At 43.3% G+C, this 25,321-nt stretch overlaps 3 protein-coding genes across 3 annotated transcripts in view; 2 read left to right on the top strand and 1 right to left on the bottom strand.

Annotated features, from left to right (window-relative positions):
* The window catches only part of LOC307208636 (zinc finger protein RFP-like), a 115,936-nt gene that overhangs the window by 38,867 nt on the left and 51,748 nt on the right, over window positions 1-25,321 (bottom strand). The gene's annotated exons all lie outside the window — the stretch shown is intronic.
* LOC307210936 (zinc finger protein RFP-like) lies at window positions 1,930-23,687 on the top strand (the record flags this gene model as incomplete). The annotated part of the gene is made up of 9 exons (XM_079967140.1): window positions 1,930-2,023; window positions 4,077-4,505; window positions 6,778-6,873; window positions 8,669-8,899; window positions 10,191-10,213; window positions 11,764-11,879; window positions 12,313-12,357; window positions 14,152-14,202; window positions 23,653-23,687. The coding sequence occupies exons 2-9, from the start codon at window positions 4,086-4,088 to the stop codon at window positions 23,685-23,687; spliced, it is 1,017 nt and encodes a 338-aa protein (XP_079823266.1). The 5' UTR covers window positions 1,930-2,023; window positions 4,077-4,085.
* The window catches only part of LOC307210935 (uncharacterized protein), a 31,893-nt gene continuing 30,083 nt past the window's right edge, over window positions 23,512-25,321 (top strand). Inside the window, exon 1 of the mRNA XM_079967139.1 lies at window positions 23,512-24,252. Coding sequence (XP_079823265.1) covers window positions 23,833-24,252 — 420 coding nt within the window. The 5' untranslated portion in view covers window positions 23,512-23,832. The remainder of the gene's footprint in view (window positions 24,253-25,321) is intronic.

Here is a 25,321-nt window from a genome sequence, read left to right as displayed (position 1 = left end):
GGAATAAACAGGATCACAGCTTAAAGCTGCCATGCTCTTCTTTTTCTTGGTTGTGGTGGTCCCTTGACTTTTCAGGCTGCTTAGCAACCCATGAGGGGGCCCTGATCCTCAATTGTATTTTTACAACAACACATAGGAGCCAACTTCTAGAGGCCGAGGTACCGTCACAGCCCTCTATAAAATATTTGAGAGGGCCAGCCCCCCACCTTGATGGGCATTGCCATTGAAATAGTGTGTGTGTCATATCATGTGATATATGTATGTATGTATGTATATATATATATATATATGTATATATATATATATATATATATATATATATATGTCAGAGCTGCCTCCAGGTCCCAGCTCACAGAGGACCAACGCTAGGCTGTAGTTATGTACAAAAGTCTTTATTGAGATTCAGTTTCCATTTTAAAGCCGCAGCGCGCAGCTCTACGTCTCGACCTTAGACCGGCGAAGTCCCGTCTGAGTCTCCTCCCCTTCCACAGCAGTTTAAGACCCTCGCCTTGCTCCACCTCTTCCTAAGTTCCTTTCTACTCTGGGCCCTCCTGCCCGCTAGGGTCTCATCCTTCCTGGACTCCTCTGACGCTGACCCTGACGATTCTTGCCCCTCCTTCCGGCGGGCTTTAGGACCTGGTTCCCTATCCGGGCTACCTTCTGTGCCGCTCGCCTGTACCTTTGAACTTGGCGCGCGCGCCCAGCCTGCAACTTTCCTCTTGACCGTTAACTCGCTCTCCGATGGAGGCGTGGTCAACCCTGACTCATCTTCTCTCGCTGGTGGTGCATATGTGGGCTCTGACACCTGGGACTCCTCCCCCCCACTACGCTCTGGTGGGGAAACTGGTCCTGATTTCCAACTGCTGCTTTGGGAGTCCCCGCTGGCCCCTTGCTTCTGGGGTGTCCCCCTTGGGTCCCCCCTTGCCCTGCCCATCGGCGCCCCCTTCTGTGAATCTTCCGATTCGCTGGAGAGGCTCATGGAATCTATCGGGCTGCTGTCATATTCTCCTACGCTGCCCTCAGATTGCTCCCCCTCGCTCTCCATCTCCTCTCCTCCCTGCGCTCCCGCTGAGTCCCTGACAATATATATATATAATTTTCAACAATCATTTAACATAATTTCATATCATACAATTTTTAGACTTACATCAATCACATCTGAAAATTTTCTAATCTTTTTCACTTGGTTTACATTTCTTAATTTCACTATTACTTTTAATTATCTTAACTAACAACTCTCTTCGTAACCATCCTTGCAATATTTCATATTTCCCTCCTTACAAAACGTCTTATAGTCCTACTAGCATAATTTGTTGATTACAATTGCTTTTCAAATATTTGTTTTCAAAAATTTGTTGGAAGCCTCCCAGAGTGGCTGGGGGGACCCAGCCAGATGGGCGGGGTATGAATAATAAATTATTATTATTATTATTATTATTATTATTATTATTATTATTATTATTAAATATTTCACATATTTATTCCAGTCTTCTGAGAATCTCTGGTCACACAGGTTTCGAATCCTTCCTGTCATCTTGTCCAATTCTGCATAGTCCATTAATTTCGTCTGCCATTCTTCTTTCGTCGGTAATTCTTCCTGTTTCCATTTCTGGGCCAACAATACTCACATCATGTGATGGATTATGTGGAGTGGGGCTTACTGGGCCCCCAATATTTTATTCAGGCTGGCACCCCTGCAACAACATACACAGAGGGGTTTGTGGGTGGGGAAGCTCCTTTAACTCAGCAATTTGGTTGTTCTCCTGAAATAGAGAGAGCTCACAGCCGCTCTGTGATCAGCCTCTTCCCCATATGGGAATGAACAAAGGGGTGGAGTGCCCCATCTTCCCCTGCAGATGTTTGTAGTTGCTGAGGAGTCGAAGTCTGGTCCTCCTTTCCCCCCCTCGCTTATCAGAAGGAACAGCTGAACCTGATCTTGTTCCCAGTCACCAAGCTCTGCACCTGGGATGAGCTTTCTAGTCTGAGCCCAGCCATTTCACTTCAGAAGCAAGCCCCAGTTGAGGTCAGGCTACTCTTCTTGCCTTTGCACGTAGCATTTCAAAGGGGTACAGATTAGTTGGTGCAGAGCAGCCCTGGGTGACTTTCCAGGGGCTTCTTTTTGGGAAAAAGCTAAGCTGCCAGAAAAGAAAACAGGAAAAAGAAGAGTTCAGGTAGGTGGGGCAGATATTTGAGAAGGAAGAGTAGAAAAGAAGGGCAGGGTCTCTCTCTCTCTCTCTCTCTGTCTCTCTCTGTGTGTGTGATGGTGTTTGTAGAAGGAAGGTGAGTAAATTTACAAAAAAGGCCAGTGTTTTAGGAGCAAGGTGGCAACTCGGTTCATTCAAAGCACCTCGTCTTGCATATCTGTTCTATATCCCTATTTTTGTTTCCTTCTTAACCAATGTTTAAGCTACACTGTTGCCCTCGACATATGGCATCTCTCATGAATGTCAAAGGTATGCTGGTTTGGTGGGTTTTTGGGGTGTGTTTTTGGTGGGAAGATTTCCTTTTTCATTCTACTTCTGATACAATTTATTATTATTATTATTATTATTATTATTATTATTTATTTTATTTATTTTGAAACATACAAATGCATACATAATTAACTAATACATCCATTGATAGCTTCTGAAAAAATTCAAATACTGTATCAAAAAATTAAAAACTATACATCTCAGCGCATTTATACTTCTGATACAATTATTTACTGGGATGGATTCCCTCCACCCTGATCCTCATGGCTGATTTTTGCCTGGGCAATCTTCCAATAGGAATCAGTGGGGACCACAATAAATCTGGTGGATCTTTTGAGCAATACATTCCCAATTTACAATAATTTTAATTAGGCATTACTCCCTGAAGTTTTTTTGTTTGTCTTCAACTCTTCCAATCCTAGGGGTAATATAAACCTACTTACTGTTCCTTCTCTTAAGTTAGCTGAACTAGAGGAGGGGGTGGGTGGAAGGGGAATAGTTTCCTTATATTTTATTTTACATCCATGCTTTATTAGGTGCCTTAAACCGCTGGTGTAAATAGTTATACATTTCTGCTCTTCAAAGTTTTGTCATAGCCCCATTGTAACTGCTTCATCCATTGTTTTGTACTTGTGTTTTATATATGAAGTTTTATATATCATGTTTTCACTGTTTCAAATGAATGCTTGCGGTTTTTCTCCATTTGTCTAGTCGCGGGTAAATTTTAAGTTGACTTTCATTTTGATATGTTTGTGGCTCTTTGCTTGCTCTCCCTATGCTCACTGAACCAACCAAATATGGACTGAACTCAGAAGCTATTTTCAATACTTATTTCTAATTTTCTCACTAGGAATTAACTCTTCCAACTTTGTTTACCATCTTGCCTGATGAAGAGTTTCCAAAACTTGCAGCCTGATAAAAGCACCCCTCCTATTAGGGCTTTTGAGATTTTTCTTAGGCCCAACATGGCTTATATTTTAATGTTGTCTAGGGTTCCCTAAAAGGGATGCAGGTGGCGCTGTGGTCTAAACCACAGAGCCTAGGACTTGCCAATCAGAAGCTCGGCGGTTCGAATCCCTATGACGGGGTGAGCTCCCGTTGCTTGGTCCCTGCTCCTGCCAACCTAGCAGTTCGAAAGCATGTCAAAGTGCAAGTAGATAAATAGGTACTGCTCCAGCTGGAAGGTAAACGGCGTTTCCATGTGCTGCTCTGGTTTGCCAGAAGCGGCTTAGTCATGCTGGCCACATGACCCGGAAGCTGTATGCCGGCTCCCTCGGCCAATAAAGCGAGATGAGTGCCGCAACCCCAGAGTCGGTCACGAGTGGACCTAATGGTCAGGGGTCCCTTTACCTTTACCTTAGGGTTCCGTATGCTGCTATTATTATTGTTATCATTTTGCTATCACATTTGGAATTTCAGAGAACAGTCCATTTCAACTTGCAGCACTAACCCATTTTTAAATTAAATTAAGTAAATTAAATTAAGTAAATTTCTGCCTACACAATAAAGGTTTATCTACACATTTCTTTCAATGGGAGACAACTGCCCGTCCAGTGTTGCGAAATGAGAAAAGGGAAACTAAAGCCTTCGTTACCATTTCAGGGAGACACAATGGCAGAAGGCAACCCAGTCCAGAACCTCTGTGAGGAAACGACATGTCCCATCTGCCTTGAGTATTTCAAAGTCCCAGTGATTGTAGACTGCGGCCACAATTTCTGCCAAGCATGCATCACCCGAGCCTGGGGGGAACCTGGCAGAGATGCTTCTTGCCCTCAGTGCAGGGAACCTTGTCAGCAAAGGAATGTCAGGCCCAACCGGCAACTGGCAAGCATTGTGGAAATAGCCAAGAAATTCAGCCTCCAGATGGCCAGAGGGGCGGAAGCACTGGGAAAGGTTTGCGAGAGACACCAGGAGCCCCTGAAGCTCTTCTGCGAAGATGACCAAGCCCCCATCTGTGTGGTGTGCGACAAATCCAAGGAGCACAGGGACCACAAGGTGATCCCAAAAGAGGAGGCCTTTGAAGCGTATCAGGTAGGAGATGGAAGGTGGGAAGGCATGAGGAACGGGGGCCTATTCCAGCTGCTTCCCCTAAGTGTCTTGACCCTCGTTGAGCACCCCAAGCAAATGCTGTAAAGACATAAGGAGAGGCCTGCCGAATGGAGCCAAGGGACCATTAATTCTGCATCCTGTTCTTGCACTGGTCCACCAGATAGATGCTTATGGGAAGCCCTGGAGCAGGAAACTGAGTGGGACCGCAATCTGCCCTCCTTCAGTTTCCAGCCACTCTTAGTGGAATCATGCTGCCTCCAACCATGGGCTCATGCTATGTGCTCAATATTGTGGACACCTGCAGTGGCGTACGAAGGGGGGCGGAGGGGGTGGGCCACCCCGGGTGTGTGTGTGACAAGATGGGCCGCTGCCTCCCCCCAGCTGTGGAGCGGCGAAGAGTCAGTATGGGTGCTGCTTGTGCGCGGCATCCATATTGGCTTTCATACAGCTGCCGCTCGTATGCCGTCCAATTGGGCTGCCATGCGGTTTGCCCCACTCCTTTGTGTACCACCCCGGGTGACGGAGAAGGTTCCTCTGCCCATGAACACCTGTGGAAAGTTTGAAGGAGGGTTGCAATGTACAACCTTCACAGCCTTCTCCTTTCCCCATCCCAAGGGCCAAGAGAGCTACCACAGCAGCTTTATTTATTTATATTTAAAAAAAATATAAACTGCTTAAAGGGTTTGTTTTGTTTTCTGCCATTGGGACTTTCCTATTTTCATCACAGAAATGTTGGATGGGACGTCTCTGTTTTCAATGGGGAAATGTTGGAGGGTATGAATCAAGTATGTTGGAGGGTATCAAGGGGAAGTGGGTGGCGCTGTGGGTTGAACCATAGATCCTAGGACTTGCCAATCAGAAGGTCGGCGGTTCGAATCCCCGCAATGGGGTGAGCTCCCGTTGCTCGGTCCCTGCTCCTGCCAACCTAGCAGTTCGAAAGCACATTAAAGTGCAAGTAGATAAATAGGTACTGCTCTGGCGGTAAGGTAAACGGCGTTTCTGTGCGCTGCTCTGGTTCGCCAAAAGCAGCTTAGTCATGCTGGCCACTGTACGCCGGCTCCCTCAGCCAGTAAAGCGAGATGAGTGCCGCAACCCGAGAGTCGGCCACGACTGGACCTAATGGTCAGGGGTCCCTTTACCTTTACTATAAATCAAGTGGTGTATAAATTTCATGAAATAAGTAAATTGGGGGACGCTGTGTCTTGCAAGGATATTTGTTTTGCACATGCCCCCGCACGAATGTCTTGTGATTTATTTTTTTAAAGGCACCTTGCTTCCTTCTTGCCAGGCTCTTTGTATACACATTGCTTAAAAATACTCTGTTCTGTGCCCTGTAGCATCAAGGGGGGTGTACCTTAATACAGTGGTACCTTGGCTGTCAAACTTAATCAGTTCCAGAAGTCCGTTCGACTCCCAGAACCGTTCAAAAACCAAGGGGCTGTTTAGGATCGGCTGCAAGAGCTTCCTGCACTCAATCGGAAGCTGCGCCAGACGTTCAACTTACAAAAAAACGTTCGCAAGCCGGAACACCTACTTCTGGGTTTGTAGCGTTCAGGAGTTGATTTGTTCAACTACTAAGCCATTTGAGATCCAAGGTACGACTGTATGCTGATTAACAAATCTCTGAAGATGGTATGCCTTTAAGCTTAGCTCCTCAAACAACTTGTTGGTTCTCTCTGCGTAAAGTTTTTACAAAAGGGGTGGGGAATCTCTTTGATGCTGGGGTCCAGATGTAGCCCTCTAAGCCTCCCTGTGTGCCCCTTGGGACCCTCCTCAGCCAAACCCCCACTCCCTAGTCCATATCTGTCACCAGCTGCTTGGCACCCTCTGTGAATGGTTTTGCCAGAGGGAAATGGGTTCTTGTCCCCTGAGGGCTGTGTGCTTTCCTAGGCAAGGTGCCCCATGCTAGGGGTGGGTGGGTGGGCTCTTTGTAGCACTCTAGTTTCTGCACAGCCCCTCACAATCCTCCATCCAGGCAGGCAATGGATGTTATTATCAAGAGTTCAAGGACGCATTCTAGCCAGGCACAATAATTCAGAAGCCTAGCATGAACAGTGGGGAGGGTGGCCTGGGGCCTAGAGTCCTGAATATCAGACAGACAGGTCTTGAGCTACTGGGCCTGAGGTTCCCCACCAATGTCCCCAGCTCTCTTCTGTCTTTGTGTACTTGAACCTTGAACTGACATTGCATATACTTTTTTTTTAAAAAAAGATCTCTGTCCCAAAAATTAACTCAAATGCCTCCTTCTTTTCAGGGTAAAATCCAGGGTCATTTGGAATTCCTGAACAAACAGAAAAAGGAAATTCTGGCTTCTAAACTGAGTGGGGAGGCGGAAAACCAGAAGCTGCTGGTAGGTACTCAACCGTAGAGGTCCTTGCCTCTCCTGTATGTTTATACTTACAGGGTGAGCCCTTAGTTCTGAGTGCTGGGATGTGAATAGATGCTATTTATCCAGAGCTATTTTTCTAGAAAAAAGAGGTGCCAGAACTCACCACAAACGCCTCCCTTGTTCTCCTATAATGGCAATGGTGCCCACCTGAGAGGTGCCAGAACTGAGTTCTGGTGAGTTCCGAATTTAAAAAAGCCCTGGATATATTTATTAGATATTACCCTTCCTTCCTCACATTTGTGGTTTCAGTAGAGTGCATCATTTTGCAGCTTAGAAGGGAAGCTTAGATAGGCTCCTTTTGCTTTAAGTAATCCAGAATGCTTTAAGACAGGCTGGATTTTCTTGCTGTTTCCCCGCTTTTAAAACCTTAAAATAACAACGTCTCATAAAAAGTACAAATAACATTTACACACTCAAAGTACTTGCTGAAGAGTAACACATACAGCAGGTTTGTCAGGCAGCCTTAAAATGGTATTTCAGTTACAAAGACGTACTTAAGCCTAGCTTAAAAATGGAGCCTGAGCATGGAGCTCAGACTTAGCAGATACTCTCATACTCATACTCTGTTGCCGGCATGGTGATGAAGAGCAGAAAGCAAAAGTGTACTCAGGCAGGCAGTGGGCGTGTCTCTCAGAGTCTTCTCTAGCAAACTTACAGGAAAACTCTGAGCTTCATCTCCTATCATGTGCCTAGCTAGCAAAACATGAATTGGCCTGTGCCTCATTTAGTCCCACATTTGAATGCCTGATCTACCCGACCCACAACAATTTTTTCTGCCCATCCAAGTTGCTTGGGCAGCGAGAAGAGAAAAAATAGAAACAGGAAAAGCATAGCCCAGCAGGGAGGGGAAAGGTAAAGGACCCCTGGATGGTTAAGTCCAGTCAAAGGCACCTATGGGGTTGTGGCACTCATCTTGCTTTCAGGCCAAGGGAGCCGGCGTTTGCCCACAGACAGCTTTCCAGGTCATGTGGCCAGCAGGACTAAACCACTTCTGGCTCAACCAAACACTGTGAAGGAAACTAGAGTGCATGGAAATGCCATTTACCTTCCTGCCAAAGCAGTATCTATGTATCTACTTGCACTGGCGTGCTTTCGAACTCCTAGGTTGGCAGGAGCTGGGACAGGGCAACAGGAGCTCACCCCATTGCAGGGATTCGAACTGCCGACCTTCTGATCAGCAAGCCCAAGAGGCTCAGGGGTTTAGACCACAACACCACTCATGTCCCTATAGCCCAGCACCCTGATGGTGATATAAATGCTGCTTCTCGGATGATCACTGGATGCGTGTAGAAAAGGCAAAAACCTTAGCTGATTGACAGGAATCAGCTGGCGGGAGGCTATGTGCCTTTGAAAGAGGAGGGTGGCCACATTCATATTTGACCATACGCACTGCTGGCAAGCAAACTTTGGAAGCTAAGCCAAGGAGGAATGCTGTCCCTGAGCGAAAAAAATAGGCCAGCTCTCCCGTTAATCCTTTAAAAAGAACTGAATGCAGCAAAGCCACCCCTTCTTCTTCTTCCCACTTTAGCCAGGCTCCACCATCAGAAAGAAGGAAAGAAGTCGCATCTAACATTATTATGGGTGTGCAACAGAGCCATGCAGTCTGCCTTGATTCCCCTAAGATAGTCTGCCTGCTCTCTTCAATTGCGGAAGAAGTGCTGTCCCGTTGCCAGTGCTGAAGTGAACTGCTGCCCCAGTCAGTTTGCGTACGTGAAATCAGGAAAGCACCTAAATATATTTGACTGGCTCATTACAGAAGCAAACGGAATCGGAAAGGCAGAAAATCGTGGCCGATTTCCAGCAGTTGCACCAGTTTCTGGAAGAACAAGAGCGCCTCCTGCTGGCTCAATTGAAGGAACTGGACGATGGGATTAAATCCTGTGAGGACCAACATATTGCAAAACTCTCTGAGGAAATGTCTTCTATTGACGACCTTATTAAGGAGCTGGAGGAGAAGCAGAAACAGCCAGCGACTGAATTCTTGCAGGTAAGTTGTTGTTGTTGTTGTTTAGTCGTTTAGTCGTGTCCGACTCTTCGTGACCCCATGGACCAGAGAACGCCAGGCACTCCTGTCCTCCACTGCCCCCCGCAGCTTGGTCAGACTCATGCTGGTAACCTCGAAAACACTATCCAACCATCTCGTCCTCTGTCGCCCCCTTCTCCTTGTGCCCTCCATCTTTCCCAACATCAGGGTCTTCTCCAGGGAGTCTTCTCTTCTCATGAGGTGGCCAAAGTACTGGAGCCTCAGCTTCACAATCTGTCCTTCCAGTGAGCACTCAGGGCTGATTTCCTTCAGAATGGAGAGGTTTGATCTTCTTGCAGTCCATGGGACTCTCAAGAGTCTCCTACGACAAAATAGTCCAGGTTGTCCTGCAGGGGAGGGTTGCACTCCCAACCACTCTGTCTGTTGGTTTATAGAAGTATTCATAGTAGGGATGTGCACTGGCCACACATTTTGTTCAAAACTGTGATTTGGAGCTTCATCAAACTGCGTGATTCAGGTTTGATAGAAGTGGATGGAATTTGCAGGCAAAGCTGCTCCTGCAGTATGGATGAAGCCTGTCAAATTACAATGGATCCAGGGAGTTTTTGTGCTAGCATTGGCAATGGCACCAGCAACACTGGCCAGTTGAGTTCTCCTTCTACCCAATTCAAACATGCCCTCGCTGTTGTGTGTAGAGCAATATACATCATGAGTGGTAGCAAGTTGACATCTGCTCTCAGGCTGGCGGCACCAGTGGTGGGAGCCAGCAGCAGAGCATAGCCTGGGATCACTTGCAGTTGGCAGAAGATCCCAGGTGTGCCATCTGTCTGCATTTCAGGAAGAAGCATAACCGGGGGAGGTTCTGGGGCAGAGAGCTCCTCTTTCAGTCTCTTTCAGTTGCCATGCATCTGGGAAATTACAGACATGTCCTTTTTTGGGGGGGTCTACATCCAAGGGGATTTTCAAATTTGAAAGCAAATGTCTGGGTTTCTGTAGTTTTTTAAATTGTATGTGTGTGGGGTGCGTGTGTGCTGGCGGCTCGGGGTCAGAGTGTGATTGCCCCCCAAAAGCTCAATTAATGTCTGGATTCTTGCAATATGGCAACCCTATCTCCATCTTCCACCCCCTCTGTCTTAAATAAGCAGTAGAATCTGCAGCTTAGTGAGGAGACAGTAGAGGATATGGGTTCAGGGAAGTATGGGATCATGAGACAGGAAGTTTCCATCTGTCCGATATGTAGGAGGAGACTGGTGCAAGAGGCTGAATTAATATTATTCTCTCTCTTCCCTTCTAGGATATCAGAAGCATCCTGCAAAGGTATGTGGGCTGACACAAATCTCCTGTCTCACTTAATAGATAGGTAGCCGTGTTGGTCTGCCATAGTCAAAACAAAATAAAAAAATTCCTTCCAGTAGCACCTTAAATACCAACTAAGTTAGTTCTAGGTATGAGCTTTCGTGTGCATGCACACTTCTGTCTCACTTAAAACCATGTGCCAATCTAATTCATGGATCACAGACAAATATGCCAATCAGAATACAGTTCTCCATTGGATTGCAGATTTCCTGAAATTTTGTGATGTACCTTTGATAGGAAACTATTGTATTGGGGAAGGGAGGATGCACATAAAATGTTTATTTTAATAATAAATAATAATAAATTTTTATTTATACCCCGCCCTTCCTGGTTCAGAAAACCGGGCTCAGGGCGGCTAACAACAAATTAAAAACACTTAATTGTGATACAACAAAAAACAAAATAAAATACAGTATAAAAGCAGGAATAACAATAAATTCAAAGTTCTAAAATCAATTTAGGGGAAGATCCATCCAGCAAACATTAGATGATCACCAGGACTAGCTGGCTAAATTAGTCCTATTTGGGCCAGCGAGGAGGCCAGGGGAGAATTAGCTGTGGGATCCCAGAGCAGGTAATCTTCATAAAAATGGGGGGGGGGGGGGGAGGGAAGGAAGGAAGGAAGGAGAATAATAGATCAGGCTAAATTCAGATTGAAAGCCAGGCAGAATAGCTCTGTCTTACAGGCCCTGCGGAAGGAGGTTAGGGGAATAAGTGATGGTGTTCGTCCACCTACTGTAAACTTGATTTCATAGCAGATTGTGATGGTGATTTATTTGATTTCTTACTTGTCCTTCACTTTTTGGGCAGGCTACAACAATCTCAAAATATGATATTAACCCTAATATACATATCCCAGGTGTCAAAATGACACTATTATTAGATGCAATGTACAGTACATTCTGTGCTTGGGGAAAATATTCAGCATTCAAAAAACCAATTTCCCTTAGGTTTTAGGCATTTCTGACCTAGCTATAATTTAAACAGGGTATGCTAACCAATGTCTACATCTAAAATTTAGGCAGATTGTTTGAAAATATCGCTTTTATATTGACAATAAGGTAGAAAAAAAAAGAGTTAAAATCTAAAATTACATTTTAATGTAATTATTTTATACTTCTCATTTTTTAAACATTTTACATTATTTTTAACTCGACTTTTAATAGTATACTTAACGTATTATTGTGTTGTATCTGCTCTGTGTTCTTATCTTCTCTACTGGTTGTTGACCGAAATATATATACATAATCTTATCCCATCTGCAAATTTTATATGAAAAGTATATGTAAGCTAACTCTTTATTCTTCTTATATTTCATGATAGAAATTTATTCAGTGTATAATAGGTGTTTGTAATTGGGCAGATAATTCTGCTGCCTGCCTCCTTTCTCTCTTTCTCTCTCTCTCTCGGCATTTGTGGTGTTCCTGCTTTTCTTCTTCATCTCAATTGCTGATACGAGACTTGAGAACGAAGAGATGAATTGCAAATAAAATTTGTTTGCTTCTTCCTAGGTGCCATGAAAATAAAGCTGTGGATCCAGTAGCTTTTCCTCCCGGATTTAAAAAGCGAATTGAGAAATTCTCTAAAATGCATCCTTTTCTGGAGACCACCATGAAGGAATTCAAAGGTAACGAAGGGTCATTGCGTTAACTTTTAGAAATTGGGTTTGAAAATATAGCTCATCTGATCCTGTTTTGAGTCTAACTGTGGGTGGGAATTGGCTGCTTGAAGGAAAAATGGGTGCGTGGAATTTAAGATTTCCACATTTAGAATTTCCCATTAGATACTCGAAATCTCAGCATTTGAGGGATCTGCGTACAGGACGTTTTCTTCCTTTAAAAATCTGAGCAAACCATTTGTATTTGGCAATGGTTTCAGATCTACCTTGCTTTTCTTCATAACACTTAACGGTAATGATGGAAGAGGGCCCAAAGGTTGGATACGTTGGCTAAATGTTAGCGCTTTTTTTTTTTTTTGCACGATCACAGTTTCAAGCACTGTCAAGTATTGGAGTCAAGTATTAGCAGTAACTCGTTTCTCATAATGCTTTTCTTCCTTAGACATTGTGCTCTCTGGGCCGCAAGAAGAGAAATGTACATTTCCAGGTTTGGCAGATCTTTAAACAATTTTTGCAGCTGAGATAATAATAATAATAATAATAATAATAATAATAATAATAATAATATATTTATATCCCGCCCATCCGGCTGGGTTTCTCCAGCCACTCTGGGCGGCTTCCAACTGAATATTAAAATACAATAACCTATTAAACATTAAAAGCTTCCCTAAACAGGGCTGCCTTCAGATGTCTTCTAAAAATCTGTTAGTTGTTTTTCTCTTTGACATCTGGTGGGAGGGCGTTTCACAGGGCGGGCGCCACTACTGAGAAGGCCCTCTGCCTGGTTCCCTGTAACCTCACTTCTCGCAGGGAGGGAACTGCCAGAAGACCCTTGGAGCTGGACCTCAGTGTTTGGGCAGAACGATGGGGGTAGAGACGCTCCTTCAGGTATACTGGACCGAGGCCCATATGGGAGGGTTTTTGCACTGAAGGGAAAACTTTCAGCTGTGTTTTGGTGTCAGGAAACAAAAATCTGTCTCTGCGTGTCTTTAATGCTTCCCTCGCCTTTCCGTCCGTGCATGTGCACAGACTGATGTCTCAAGTAGATAATCTGTGATGCCTAATGACAGGAAGTGAAGAGCTGCCTTTATACAAGCTCAAGTCATTTCACCCATCTAGCTTAGTGACTGGCAACAGCTCTCCAGGGATTTATACAGGGGTCCTTTCCTTGCCCTACCTAGCGATAGTAAAGGTAAAGGTAAAGGGACCCCTGACCATTAGCTCCAGTCGTGGCCAACTCTGGGGTTGTGGCGCTCATCTCGCTTTACTGGCCGAGGGAGCCGGCGTACAGCTTCCGGGTCATGTGGCCAGCATGACTAAGCCGCTTCTGGCGAACCAGAGCAGCACACGGAAACCCTGTTTACCTTCCTGCCGGAGTGGTACCTATTTATCTACTTGCACTTTGACGTGCTTTCGAACTGCTAGGTTGGCAGGAGCAGGGATTGAGCAATGGGAGCTCACCCCGTCGTGGGGATTCGAACCGCCAACCTTCTGATCAGCAAGTCCTAGGCTCTCTGGTTTAACCCACAGCGCCACCCGCGTCCCAGAGATAGTAGAATCATAGAGTTGGAAGGGAGTTTTCAATTCCAACCCCCTGCAATGCAGAAAGATGCAGCTGCCCCATACAGGGATCAAACCTGCAACCTTGGCATTATCAGCACCACACTCTAACCAGCTGAGCTATCCATGCTGTTTGCATGCAAACCTGCATTGCAGGGGTTTGGACTAGATGTCCGTTGGGGTCACTCCCACCTCTATAATTCTGTGAAACCAAATGCCCTACGCAAGTGGTTCTCCCTCTGCTTCTGAATTTATTTTTATTGGGGGGGGGGATACTTTCCCAGGAGAACATTGGCTTCTCAAGCTGCCTCCTAGCTCAGAGCTGCATAAAACTTGGGTGTAGGTCATGGGCAGGCAAACTAAGGCCTGGGGGCTGGATCAGGCCCAATCGCCTTCTCAATCTGGCCCGCAGACTGTCCAGGAATCAGTGTGTTTTTACATGAGTAGAATGTGTCCTTTTATTTAAAATGCACCTCGGGGTTATTTGTGGGGCCTGCCTGGTGTTTTTACATGAGTAGAATGTGTGCTTTTATTTAAAATGCATCTCTGGGTTATTTGTGGGGCATAGGAATTTGTTCATTTTTTTCCAAAATATAGTCCAGCCCCCCACAAGGTCTGAGGGACAGTGGACCAGCCCCCTGCTGAAAAAGTTTGCTGACCCCTGAGTAGGTGCTAACTCCTTTGGGGACCTGCCTCCCTAATCCTTTCCTTTCTTTTGCAGGTGAAGACATGCCCAAATTAGTTCTGTCATCATATTCCACTTTGTCCTGGGGTTCTTTTTTTTTTTTTTTTTTTTTTAAGTACTTTTTATTCAAGTTTTGAAAATACACATGTCTATACAAATATACGCTATACAGATCATCATATCACCCAACTTACAAGCATACATATAGATATACAAAAGCATACATGTAGATATACAAGCATACATGTAGATATACAAAAAAGAAAGAAAGAAAAAAAAAAAGAAGAAAAAAAAAGAAAGAAAAAAAAAAAAAAGACCTTTGGACTTTAGTTAGTCCTGGACTTCCCTCCACCCTATTGGTAAGTATCAAATAATCCTACATTCACGTATTTTCTCTTAAATTTAAATATTAGTTATTCTCTGTTAGAGTTAATCGAAGCCCACCAGTGTCATCTACAATTTATTTTCAGTATATTTCCAGTATTTACTCCAATTTTTATGAGATATTTGCTCATCTTGGTCTCGTATTCTAGCCGTTAGTCTAGCAAGTTCGGCGTATTCCACCATTTTAACTTGCCAGTCACTTATATTAGGTATAATTTCCGTTTTCCAGTTTTGTGCCAGCATGATTCTTGCGGCTGTGGTGGCGTAGAGGAATATATTCTTATCTTCTTTTTTAATCTCTTTACCCAGCATTCCTAGCAGAAAGGCTTCAGGTTTTTTGGGAAAAGTATATTTAAGAATTTTTTTAAGTTCATTATATATTAGTTCCCAAAAATTTTTCACTTTGTTACATAGCCACCACATGTGGTAGAAATCGCCTTCTGCTTCCCCACATTTCCAACATCGTTTGTTCTTTAACCTATAAATCTTAGCTAATTTCACCGGTGTATGATACCACCTATATATCATCTTCCACATATTTTCCCTCAATGCCATACACGCCGTAAACTTTATATTATTATTCCATAATTCTAACCACCTTTCAAAATCGATGTTATAGCCCACATCTATCGCCCACTTTGTCATTGCCTCCTTCACCTCCTCATCTTTAGTGTACCACTCCAGTAGTATGTCATATATCCTGGACAGTGCTTTACTCTTTCCCTGTATTACCTCCACATTAAACCTAGATTTTTTATCTTCAAATCCTAATTTCTTTTTATCTTCAGTTAGCAGACCATTCACCTGGTAATATTGTAACCAACTTGTAAAAAGAGATTTTATCTCCTCATAAGGTCTAAGTTTCAAGCCGTGTTCCGATTTAGTTATAAGTTCTTCATAAGTGGCATTCTTCTCTTCCATATTAGTTTTCTTAATAGTCAACACCTCTATTGGAGAGATCCACCAAGGGGTTTTCCTTTCCAAGAGATTTTTGTTCCTCTCCCATACCTGGAATATTGGACCCCTAAAAATATGGTTTAGGAAGCCCCTGTGTGCCTTCACCTTTCCGTACCACAGGTACGAGTGCCACCCGAACCTATTATCGAAGCCCTCCAGATCTAATAATTCTCTATTTTCCAATCTTATCCAATCTTTTAGCCACAATAAACATGCCGCTTCATAGTATAAACTCAAATCTGGTAGGGAAAAGCCCCCTCTTTCCTTTTTATCTACTAATATTTTCATTTTAATTCGTGGTCTTTTTCCCTGCCAGATGTATTTCGCCAAGGTTCTCTGCCATTCTTGGCATTGCTTTAGACCTTTGAGCACCGGGATAGTTTGAAATAGGAACAACATTCTGGGTAGAACATTCATTTTTACAACTGCTATCCTTCCTAAGAAGGATAGTCTCATTCTGTCCCAAATTTCCAAATCTCTCTTAATATTTTTCCAGGTGACCTCGTAATTATCTTTAAATAGGTTAATATTTTTAGCCGTAATCCATACCCCTAGGTATTTTACCTTTTTTACCGTCATTATTCCCACCCTTTGCTCTAATTCTACCGTTTCTTCCTTGGTTAGATTTTTGACCAACATCTTAGTTTTATTCTTATTAACCTTAAGTCCTGATACAGTGCCAAATTCTTCAAATTTTTGTAGAGCTTCTTTTACACTATGCTTTGGGTCTTGAAGAGTTAGTACAATATCATCGGCGAAGGCTTTGATTTTATATTCATTCAATCCTACCTTAATTCCTTTAACTTCTGTTGTTTCCCTCAGTCTTTTATTAAATATTTCCAGTACTGTTATAAATAGTAGGGGAGATAAAGGACAGCCTTGTCTAGTTCCTTTGTGTATCTCAAAAAATTCTGATGTTGTATTATTTATTACAAGTTTTGCCTTTTGTTCGTAGTAAATAGCTTCTATACCTTTTCTAAATCTTTCTCCCATCCCCATCGCTGTCAGACTTTTCTTCAGGAAGTCCCATGAAACATTATCAAATGCCTTTTCGGCATCTATGAATACTAGGGCGCCCTGAACATCTATTCTGGTATCTAAGTATTCAATAATGTCTATTACGTTTCTTACGTTATCCCTCAGTTGTCTCCCTGGAAGGAAGCCCGTTTGATCTTTGTGAATTCTGTTGTTCAAGACCTTTTTTAATCTTTCTGCCATCACATCTGCGAACAGCTTATAATCGTTATTTAATAACGAAATCGGTCTGTAGTTCTTTACTTCTAAAGCATCTACATCTTTTTTAGGAATTAATGTAATATATGCTTCCTTCCAGGAGTTGGGGATTTTCCCCTCTTTTAGAATATTGTTCATCACTTCACACAATATTGGGGATATTTGTTCATTTAATATTTTGTAATATTTGGCTGGTAGGCCATCCGGCCCCGGTGCTTTCCCGATTTTCATCTTTTTTATGGCCTTTTTAATCTCTTCTTGTGTAATCATCTGGTCTAAGAGCTCTTTTTCTTCCTTTGCGATTTGTGGTAGATGTTGTTTTTGGAGAAAGTTATTTATTTCGTCGTCCGTTTCCTTTCCTCTTTTATATAAATTCTTGTAGTAGTTCTGGAATATCTTTTTTATTTCTTTTGGTTGCTCTACGATTCTATCTCCATCCTTTATCTTACAGATCGTATTTTGTTTCCTCCTCTCTCTTATTTGCCACGCCAAGTATTTCCCTATCTTATTAGCTGATTCAAAGTTTCTCTGTTTCATCATTTTTATTTTCCACTCAATCTCTTGATTAATTATCATAGAGAATTTAGTTTGCAATATCTTTATGTTATGCTTTATGTTCTCTTCATCAGGATTAATAGTTAATTTTCTTTCGTTTTCCATAATCTGTATTAGAATTTGCTCTTTATTTTTCTCTCTTTCTTTTCTTAAATGGCAGTTTTTCTGAATCAGGAAGCCCCTCATGACTGCCTTTCCCGCATCCCATACTGTCTCTACCGCTGTTTCCCCATTCAAGTTCCACTTAAAGTATTCCTCAATGGTTTCCTTCGCCTTAGTTACTACCCTCTGATCATTGAATAAAGATTCGTTCATTCTCCATCTGCCTGGTCTATTATCTTTACCTTTTATTTCCATAAAGACTGAATTATGATCGGATATAGTTTGGGCGGAAATTTCCGCCTTACTTAGATTCTGAGTTAGTTCTTTAGATACCCAAATACTATCTATTCTTCCCCAACTCTGCTTTGGGTTTGAAAAAAATGTATATTGCTTTGTCGTGGGGTTTTTAAATCTCCAAGCATCTATCAAACCTAGATTGTTAATCAGGTCAAAAAATGACCTGGGTAGTTTACCTTCTTTCGAATCTTGTTTTTTTGTTGATTTATCCAAGTTTGGTGAAACCACCCCGTTGAAATCTCCCATTAGTATTATTTTTTGGTCCATCCATTCCGTTAACTTATTGCCTAATTCAAGGAAGAAATCTGATTTTTTATCATTTGGAGCATATATTCCTACCACAATTATTTTTTCTCCTTGAAACACCATCTGTACTACTATCACCCTCCCTTGATCATCTTTATACAGTAATCGTGGATCAAATTTTTCCTTTATATATAGAACCACGCCTCTCTTCTTAACCTTGTCAGAAGTCACAAAATCAAGTCCTAGTTTCTTATTACTTAAAATTCTCTTATGCTTATTGGTTACATGAGTCTCCTGTAGACAGATTAAGTCAAGATTCCTTTTCCCTAATATATGTACAATCTGATTCCTTTTATTTTTATTGTTCATGCCATTCACATTCCAAGTCAACGCTTTTAATGCCATTATTATGCGTTATAAATAGGTTATCAAATCTGAATAAGAGTTACTATTTATCTTCTTTCTCTACTTCTTCCCTTTCTTCTGTTACTTCTCTTAATTTTATCTCTCTTTCTTCTTCTTCACTTTGTTCATCCTCTCCCCCCTCCCCCATTTTCCCCAGGTCCTTCTCGTATCTCCTTGCAAATTTTTGAAGTTCTGAGATAGTGGACAGTTTAAACTTTTTTTCTTTGAAATAGAATGAAATACCTTCCGGAAACTCCCATCTATACAAGATCCCATTTTTCTTCAGTTGATTTGTTAATTTTTTATATGGGTCCCTCCTTAGAAGAAATCTCGAAGGAATCTCTTTGTAAATAATAATTGGGTTTTCTTCAATATATAACCTTTTGACATAGTTCTGTTTCAAAATTTTGTTTCTTATCTCCAATGAGTTAAACATGGCTATTACATCTCCTGGCAATTTTTTCCCTCTGGCCTTGGCCGATTTTGTTCTTATTCAAAATATGTTTACCAAGCAATGGTTTATCTCTTCTTCTTTTCTATCTAGCCATATTGCCAGCTCTTTCACCACTTTAACTCTAATATTCTCATTTAAATCCTCTGGTATTCCTCTAAGTTTTAGGTTAGATTGATTTTGACGCATCTGCGTCATAGCCATGTTGTCCAACAACTCTTCCTGTGTTGCTCCTATTTCTTTAACTTCTAATCTAATCCTGTCCATCTCTTTCCTACTGTCTTTCGTGTCCTTTTGAACCCTTTTCACTGAATCCTCCAAAACCTTAGCTTTTACCGAGAGATCCTTAACTTTCCCTTTCAGTTCCCCTACCACTTCCTCCAATTTTTTGTCTAGAGTATCTTGTACCTCCATCAATTTTCTCTCAATATACTGTTCATTATTTTTAAATTCTTTTCTTATTTCGGCCATCAAACTGTCATAATCTCTAATATCTCTTGCCTCCTTCCCCTCTTCTTGTTTTGAAGGCCTCCTTTCCGCTGGTGTTGCCACCCCCTTCTTAGAACCGTTCGGCATTTGTATATTTAAGTTTAGTTCTTCCTAGTATACTGTATAATGTAATATACTATGTGGATAAGATATAGAGGTAACAAGGTTAACAAGGTTAACGTCTCTCAGATATTGCAACAAGAGTCCAAAATTGACTAAATTGGTACAGCACAAAAATTAACCCTTAATTAAGATCAGATATTAATAATACAGTTTTAACTGTACCTAAATTCAGACACGTATTTAAATCCTCAGAGTCTTATAATTAAATGTAGTAAACACCTGAACCTTCAGAAACACTTCCAGATTCAGGGGGTTCTCAAACTCATGAGCAAGGAAGGTCCTGCGAAAATGTATTCTTTAACTTTGCATCCCGGGGTGTATGTCTCTTTAAATCCCGAAGAATCAAGAGAATCACAGCTGTCTCTGAAACTCAAGAACGTATCCGGTTGGGGATGAAGAAGGCGGGTCCCCTTTAACTCACTCAATATGGCAGTCCTTTCAGAGTCTCACCATCTTTAAGCAAACTTTAAGCAAACTTTAAACACAGTCTCACAGTCCCTGTCTTTAGACACAGAGCGCTGCTAAGGCACCTATATTCCACACTCCGTTTAAGTCCCAATTCTCCCCAATCCTGAGGTTTAAAAGCAAAAGTCCTCCACCGAAACCCGTGCTGGTTAAAGCGCTCTCCGTCCCGATGAAACAGAAAAGTCTTTTTCCCCTCTCCCTAATCAATATAGTAGTTCAACTGTTACCTTGCCTCTGACACTTTATACTTTGTATCTGAGGTCTTTCCACCACACACTCACTGGCAGCTTGTTTCCTCTTTTCCTCTTTTGTTTACTCTCTGCCAGCGTCTTGCTATACTTTCTTTTCACCTTACCGCCAGGAATGGACTCCTCCTCCTTTTCACCAATTATTTCTTCTCTGCTGGGTTCTTATCAAAACGTTCCTTTAATCTTATCTAAGTAATTTCCAGTTTTTCTTTATCCCCACTGCTTTTTCCACAGTGATTTATAGCTACTTCCCAGCTTCTCCGCTGTTGTTGGAGGTCCGCCGCTTTCCCTCGGAGTTTGAGGCTTCACAGCATGGAGTCTGTTGCCTCCCCTTTACACTGCAGCTCCAGCCTTGTTAAACGCCGGCAACACAGGCGAGCACAGGCAGCGTCGCAGGGTACCTTGTCCCGCAGGATTCCCTCCTGTGGTTTCAGGGTTCACGTAGCCTTCGCGACCCCTCTAAATCTCCATACTGTTCGAGACTCCCCCAGAGGAGTTATCTCACACTCCTTTTCAGCGGCCGCGGCGTCCCGGAAGTCCTTTGTCCTGGGGTTCTTACAGAGCTCCCAATGAATTGCTTTGTTGTTCCTATGTTATGGGAGTTGAGAGAATCACCTCTGGGACCCATTCCTGGATAGCCAACGTGGGGGGTGAAAAGTTCTGGGCTGTGGGGGTGGCCAACGAGACTTTAAGGGGATGCAGTATTGTCAATTTGAACGCTGGTCTTGGGATCTGGGCTATCGTCCGGACTTCCGCTGGTGATTATTACCCAACCACAGCTCCTGGAATATCCCTGGGTCCATTGCCCGCGTCTAGCAATACAGCCTGTAAGTTGGAGAAGTTCCAGTCCAAGAGGATCTGTGTGTGTGTCAACTATAAAAAAAGATGGGTGATCTTTTCTGACGCCAACTCGCACAGCGTCATCTTCACTTTCACCAACGCTGCGTTCTCTGGGGAGGGGGTCTGCTCCTGGTTCAGTGTGGGGCAATGAAATGAGTTTGTCTTTGGGGGGCAAAGGGAACAAGGGAGGGGTAGGTGGAAGGAAGGAAGGAAGGAAGGAAGGAAGGAAGGAAGGAAGGAAGGAAGGAAGGCACTGAACCCTCTTCCCTCCCACCCTCGTCAGACTTCCCTCTCCCTCCCACCCAAAAAAGCCTCCCAGCTGTTTACCCCCCAGTGTAGGTTTCTTACATTGGGGGAAAACGTCTGGCAAAAGTGCCTTTGGCAGGGAAGGTTGTATGTGTGATGGGGGAAGGGTTCAGCACTCTAAGTGCCTCCCCCCCCCCCCACTTTACGGGGAGTTTGTAATGGAAGGATTCTGATATGCTGTGCCAATGCCGTCACGTATGATTTTGGCCTGAGAGTGTCCCGTGCCAAATAATATTATGGTATGTGTGGCAAAACATTAAAAAACCTACAGTGCAGCCACCAATTTCTTCTTTCTCTCTCCCCTTGCCCCCCCCCCCTGCAAGTTGTCTGTCTTGGGGCAAATCTGGATCATGGCCTCCTATCGTTTTGGGGAACAACATTGTTCTCTCTCTGGGGCTGATGGGATTTCAACTACACTATGGCTCTGCTACCCTGATGTGTAGTTTGTGCAAGTCTGTTGTTGGTAAGGGCTCAACGATTTTAAAACCCCAAAAAAACCCAAATGAAGCACTGATTCAATTTAGGACATAGCATACAAGACTAAATTTCTGAATAAAGTAAGTATGAGGGAGGGTAAAGACTGGCAAATTGTCCTTTCATTGGAAAAAAGCGAACCTTCTCATTTTAGTTTGGAATAGTGAGGTAACAAGAAGTGGTGCAACCTTATTCATTGTCGGCAGGAACAGAGACGAGGCTGCATACAAATTTGAGGTGCACGGAAAAAAGGTTTCAGTTTCATTGTTCCTGTCCTTCATTAATACTCAGTGGAGTTTCCAGAGTTCTTTATATGAAAAAGTCTGCAGTTGTTTCCATAGAAGGAGAAATCAGATATTCAGCAATGCTTCTGTTTTGTGTATTCTATGTTTTTTTCTTTTTGCAGTTCTGTATTAATAATGGCGTTTCATTTCACTATTATGTATTTAACGTCCAAACATGAATAAAACAGTAAATGTTTATCATTGGAGAATAAAGGAATCATTCCATTTGTGATGCAAATATACTGGAGCAATGCAGCCTTATTGGGGAGTTGACCTAGCTGTAGGGGGTTCCTCTCTACTTCCTCCCCCCCAAAAAACCTTCCCAAACAGGGTGACAATTATTTCTGGGGCCATTTCCTTGGTTCAGCAAAGATACAAATAAAAAAATGCAGCTCCCTTCTACAACTGGATTTGAAGACTCATACAAACTCGCAACATATGAACGACTTGCATATAAATGCAGACTTGCCATGGACAAATTCAATGATATTTGGAATCCATTCTTACAAATACTGTAATTAGGTTAAGATCTGGTGAAGAACAACCTTGTAAAGTAAAAAAGGAAAAATACAATCAGCGAGACACAACTGAATGTGATTGGAAGAAGTATTATATTATTATTATTATTATTATTATTATTATTATTATTATACCACCCTATACCTGGGGGTCTCAGGGCAGTTCCTAAGAACGTGGGTGGCACCAAATCCCTATAAAACAGATTGGAGGGGCAAGATTTCAAGGACAACTTGAAATTTCATAGGCCAGCTGAACCCTATCCCATGTTCCCTCCAATTGTTTTCCCTACGAAAGGGTTCGTGGAGTTATGCACTCAGAGAAGGGTATATAGAATTTGAACCCATATAAAAGCAGGTGGCGTTATGGTACAAACATAATGGAACCAGTGCTCCCCACAAAAGCTGATGAAGAAAATACCAATGAATTATCCCCCCCCCGAGAGCTATAGAACAGTTGCATGAAACAGTCCCAGGTGACTTTTCACTTAGGTGATGTTGTGGGTAGGTGGGTGGCTGGGTGCGTGGGGTTTGGAGGAAGGTGGGTGGCTGGGTGAGGAGGAAGGTGGGTGGCTGGGTGAGGAAGGAAACTAAGCTGCATAAGAGGGGGTGGCGAATTCAAAAGTCAAAGTTAATTGTCCCCAAATCCTGTTAACATTTGGGACTGGAGCAACAGTGTTTGCAAGAAGATATTGTTTGAGAACAGGGAGACAGGAAACCAATTCTTCCCTCACTGATTGCTTCTCAAGTAAACAATTGTTTTTCTTAGGCTTTACAGTGGTACTTCTAGTTACAAACTTAATTTGTTCCAGAGGTCCGTTCTTAACCTGAAACTGTTCTTAACTAGAGGGATGCTTTCTCTAATGGAGCCTCTTGCTGCCACTGCACCGACGGCACACATTTTCCGTTCTCAACTCAAAGTAATTCTTCCAGGTTAGTGGCGTTTGTAACCCGAAGCATTTATAACCTAAGGCGTTTGTAAGTCGAGGTTCCACTGTACTTCCTTTTTCTTCCTGTTCCTGTCAGTTAGTATTTGACCTTTTATTAGCCTCATGATGGCCACATGGCTCTCCCTCAAATTTCCCTGGGGACTGTAGTTAGTTAAGGGTGCTGGGAAGTGTAGCGTTTTGAGGTAAACGGCCATTGCCATAATTCTTTGGCAGATACCATGCACTTTGAATTCACGGTACAGATGTGAAGCTGCACACTGTAACGGTTTTCCCCGGCTTATGCTGTTTCTTTTCAAAAACTATGAGTCACCCAGAGAGAGGGAAACGCCCGCCCTGTGGTTTGAAACTGGAAAAACGAAATAAAGGCTTTTATTCCCATTTCAGGCAGACGAAATGGCAGATGAGAGTCCAGTCCAGAACCTCAGCGAGGAAACGACATGCTGCATCTGCCTGGAGTATTTCACAGATCCAGTGACCATAGAATGCGGCCACAATTTCTGCCAAACCTGCATCACCCAGGCTTGGGGAAACTCGGGCCAAGATGCTTCTTGCCCTCAGTGCAGAGAACCTCATCAGCAAAGGAATGTCAGGCCCAACCGGCAACTGGCAAGCATTGTGGAAATAGCCAAGAAATTCAGCCTTCAGATGGCCAAAGGGGCGGAAGCGCTGGGAAAGGTTTGCGAGAGACACCAGGAGCCCCTGAAGCTCTTCTGCAAAGACGACCAAGACCCCATCTGTGTGGTGTGCGACAAATCCAAGGAGCACAGGAAGCACAAAGTGATCCCAAAGGAGGAGGCCTTTGAGGAGTATCAGGTACGCAGCTGTAGGATTGGGGACCAGGCTTCCAAGGGATGCTCAGTTATCCTAGGGATGGGGGAAATATTTCAGCCTGAGGGCGGGGTGTGTGGGTGGGTGTTTGTGTCCCAAACGCTGCTGCTTATTGGGTCCCGAGGCAAAAGGGGACAGAGCAACACTTGCAAATTTCACCTTTTTGCAGTAAGCTAGTTCCTACAAATGCTCTCATTGCCGTCTATGTTCACCATCTAAGTAAGTGGGAAGCATTAGTGGAGTTCAGGGACACATTCTGGCCAGGCAAAAAAAGACTCGAGGAGGATGTGAACTGGAGCTGGTCAATGCTTCAGCCTGGGGAGAGGCCGGAAGCTAGTTAGGAGCTGCAGGACTCACTATCTTGTACTGAGCATTCAGTAGTAGGAACATTCGCAAGAAGTTCCAAGAGAACTTGAAAACTTGAAGGCTGGTCTGAGGGCCATAGCTCAGCAGAGGGTACCAGCTTCATTCCTTAGCGTTTTTCTGTAGGGCTGGAGACAGCCTTTGTCCCAAATCCTGGAAAGCAGTCTGTATAGAAAACAAACCAGAGGTCTGACTCTGTATATGCCAGCCTAGTGGAAGCATTCAACGACTTGGATGATGGACTCAAGGGCATCCTGATCAAATTTGCAGATGACACCAAACTGGGACAGGATCACACCCCAGAGGACAGGATCACACTTCAAAACGACCTTGACAGATGCAGTGTTTCCCAGCCTTGTGCCTCCAGCTGTTTTTGAACTACAACTCCCATCATCCCTGACTAGCAAGACCAGTGGCAAGGGATGATGGGAATTGTAGTCCAAAAACAGCTGGAGGCACAAGGTTGGGAAACACTGGATTAGAGAACTGGGCCAAAACAAACAAGATGAATTTTAACAGGGAGAAATGTAAAGTATTGCACTTGGGCAAAAAAAATGAGAGGCACAAATACAAGATGGGTGACACCTGGCTTGAGAGCAGTACATGTGAAAAGGATCTAGGAGTCTTGGTTGACCACAAACTTGACATGAGCCAACAGTGTGACGCGGCAGCTAAAAAAGCCAATGCAATT

The sequence above is a fragment of the Podarcis cretensis genome (genome assembly GCF_951804945.1).
Source record: "Podarcis cretensis genome assembly, chromosome: 2".
NCBI lineage: Eukaryota > Metazoa > Chordata > Lepidosauria > Squamata > Lacertidae > Podarcis > Podarcis cretensis.
Note: the sequence above shows the minus strand (reverse complement) of the source record. Positions and strands in the feature narration are given on the sequence as shown.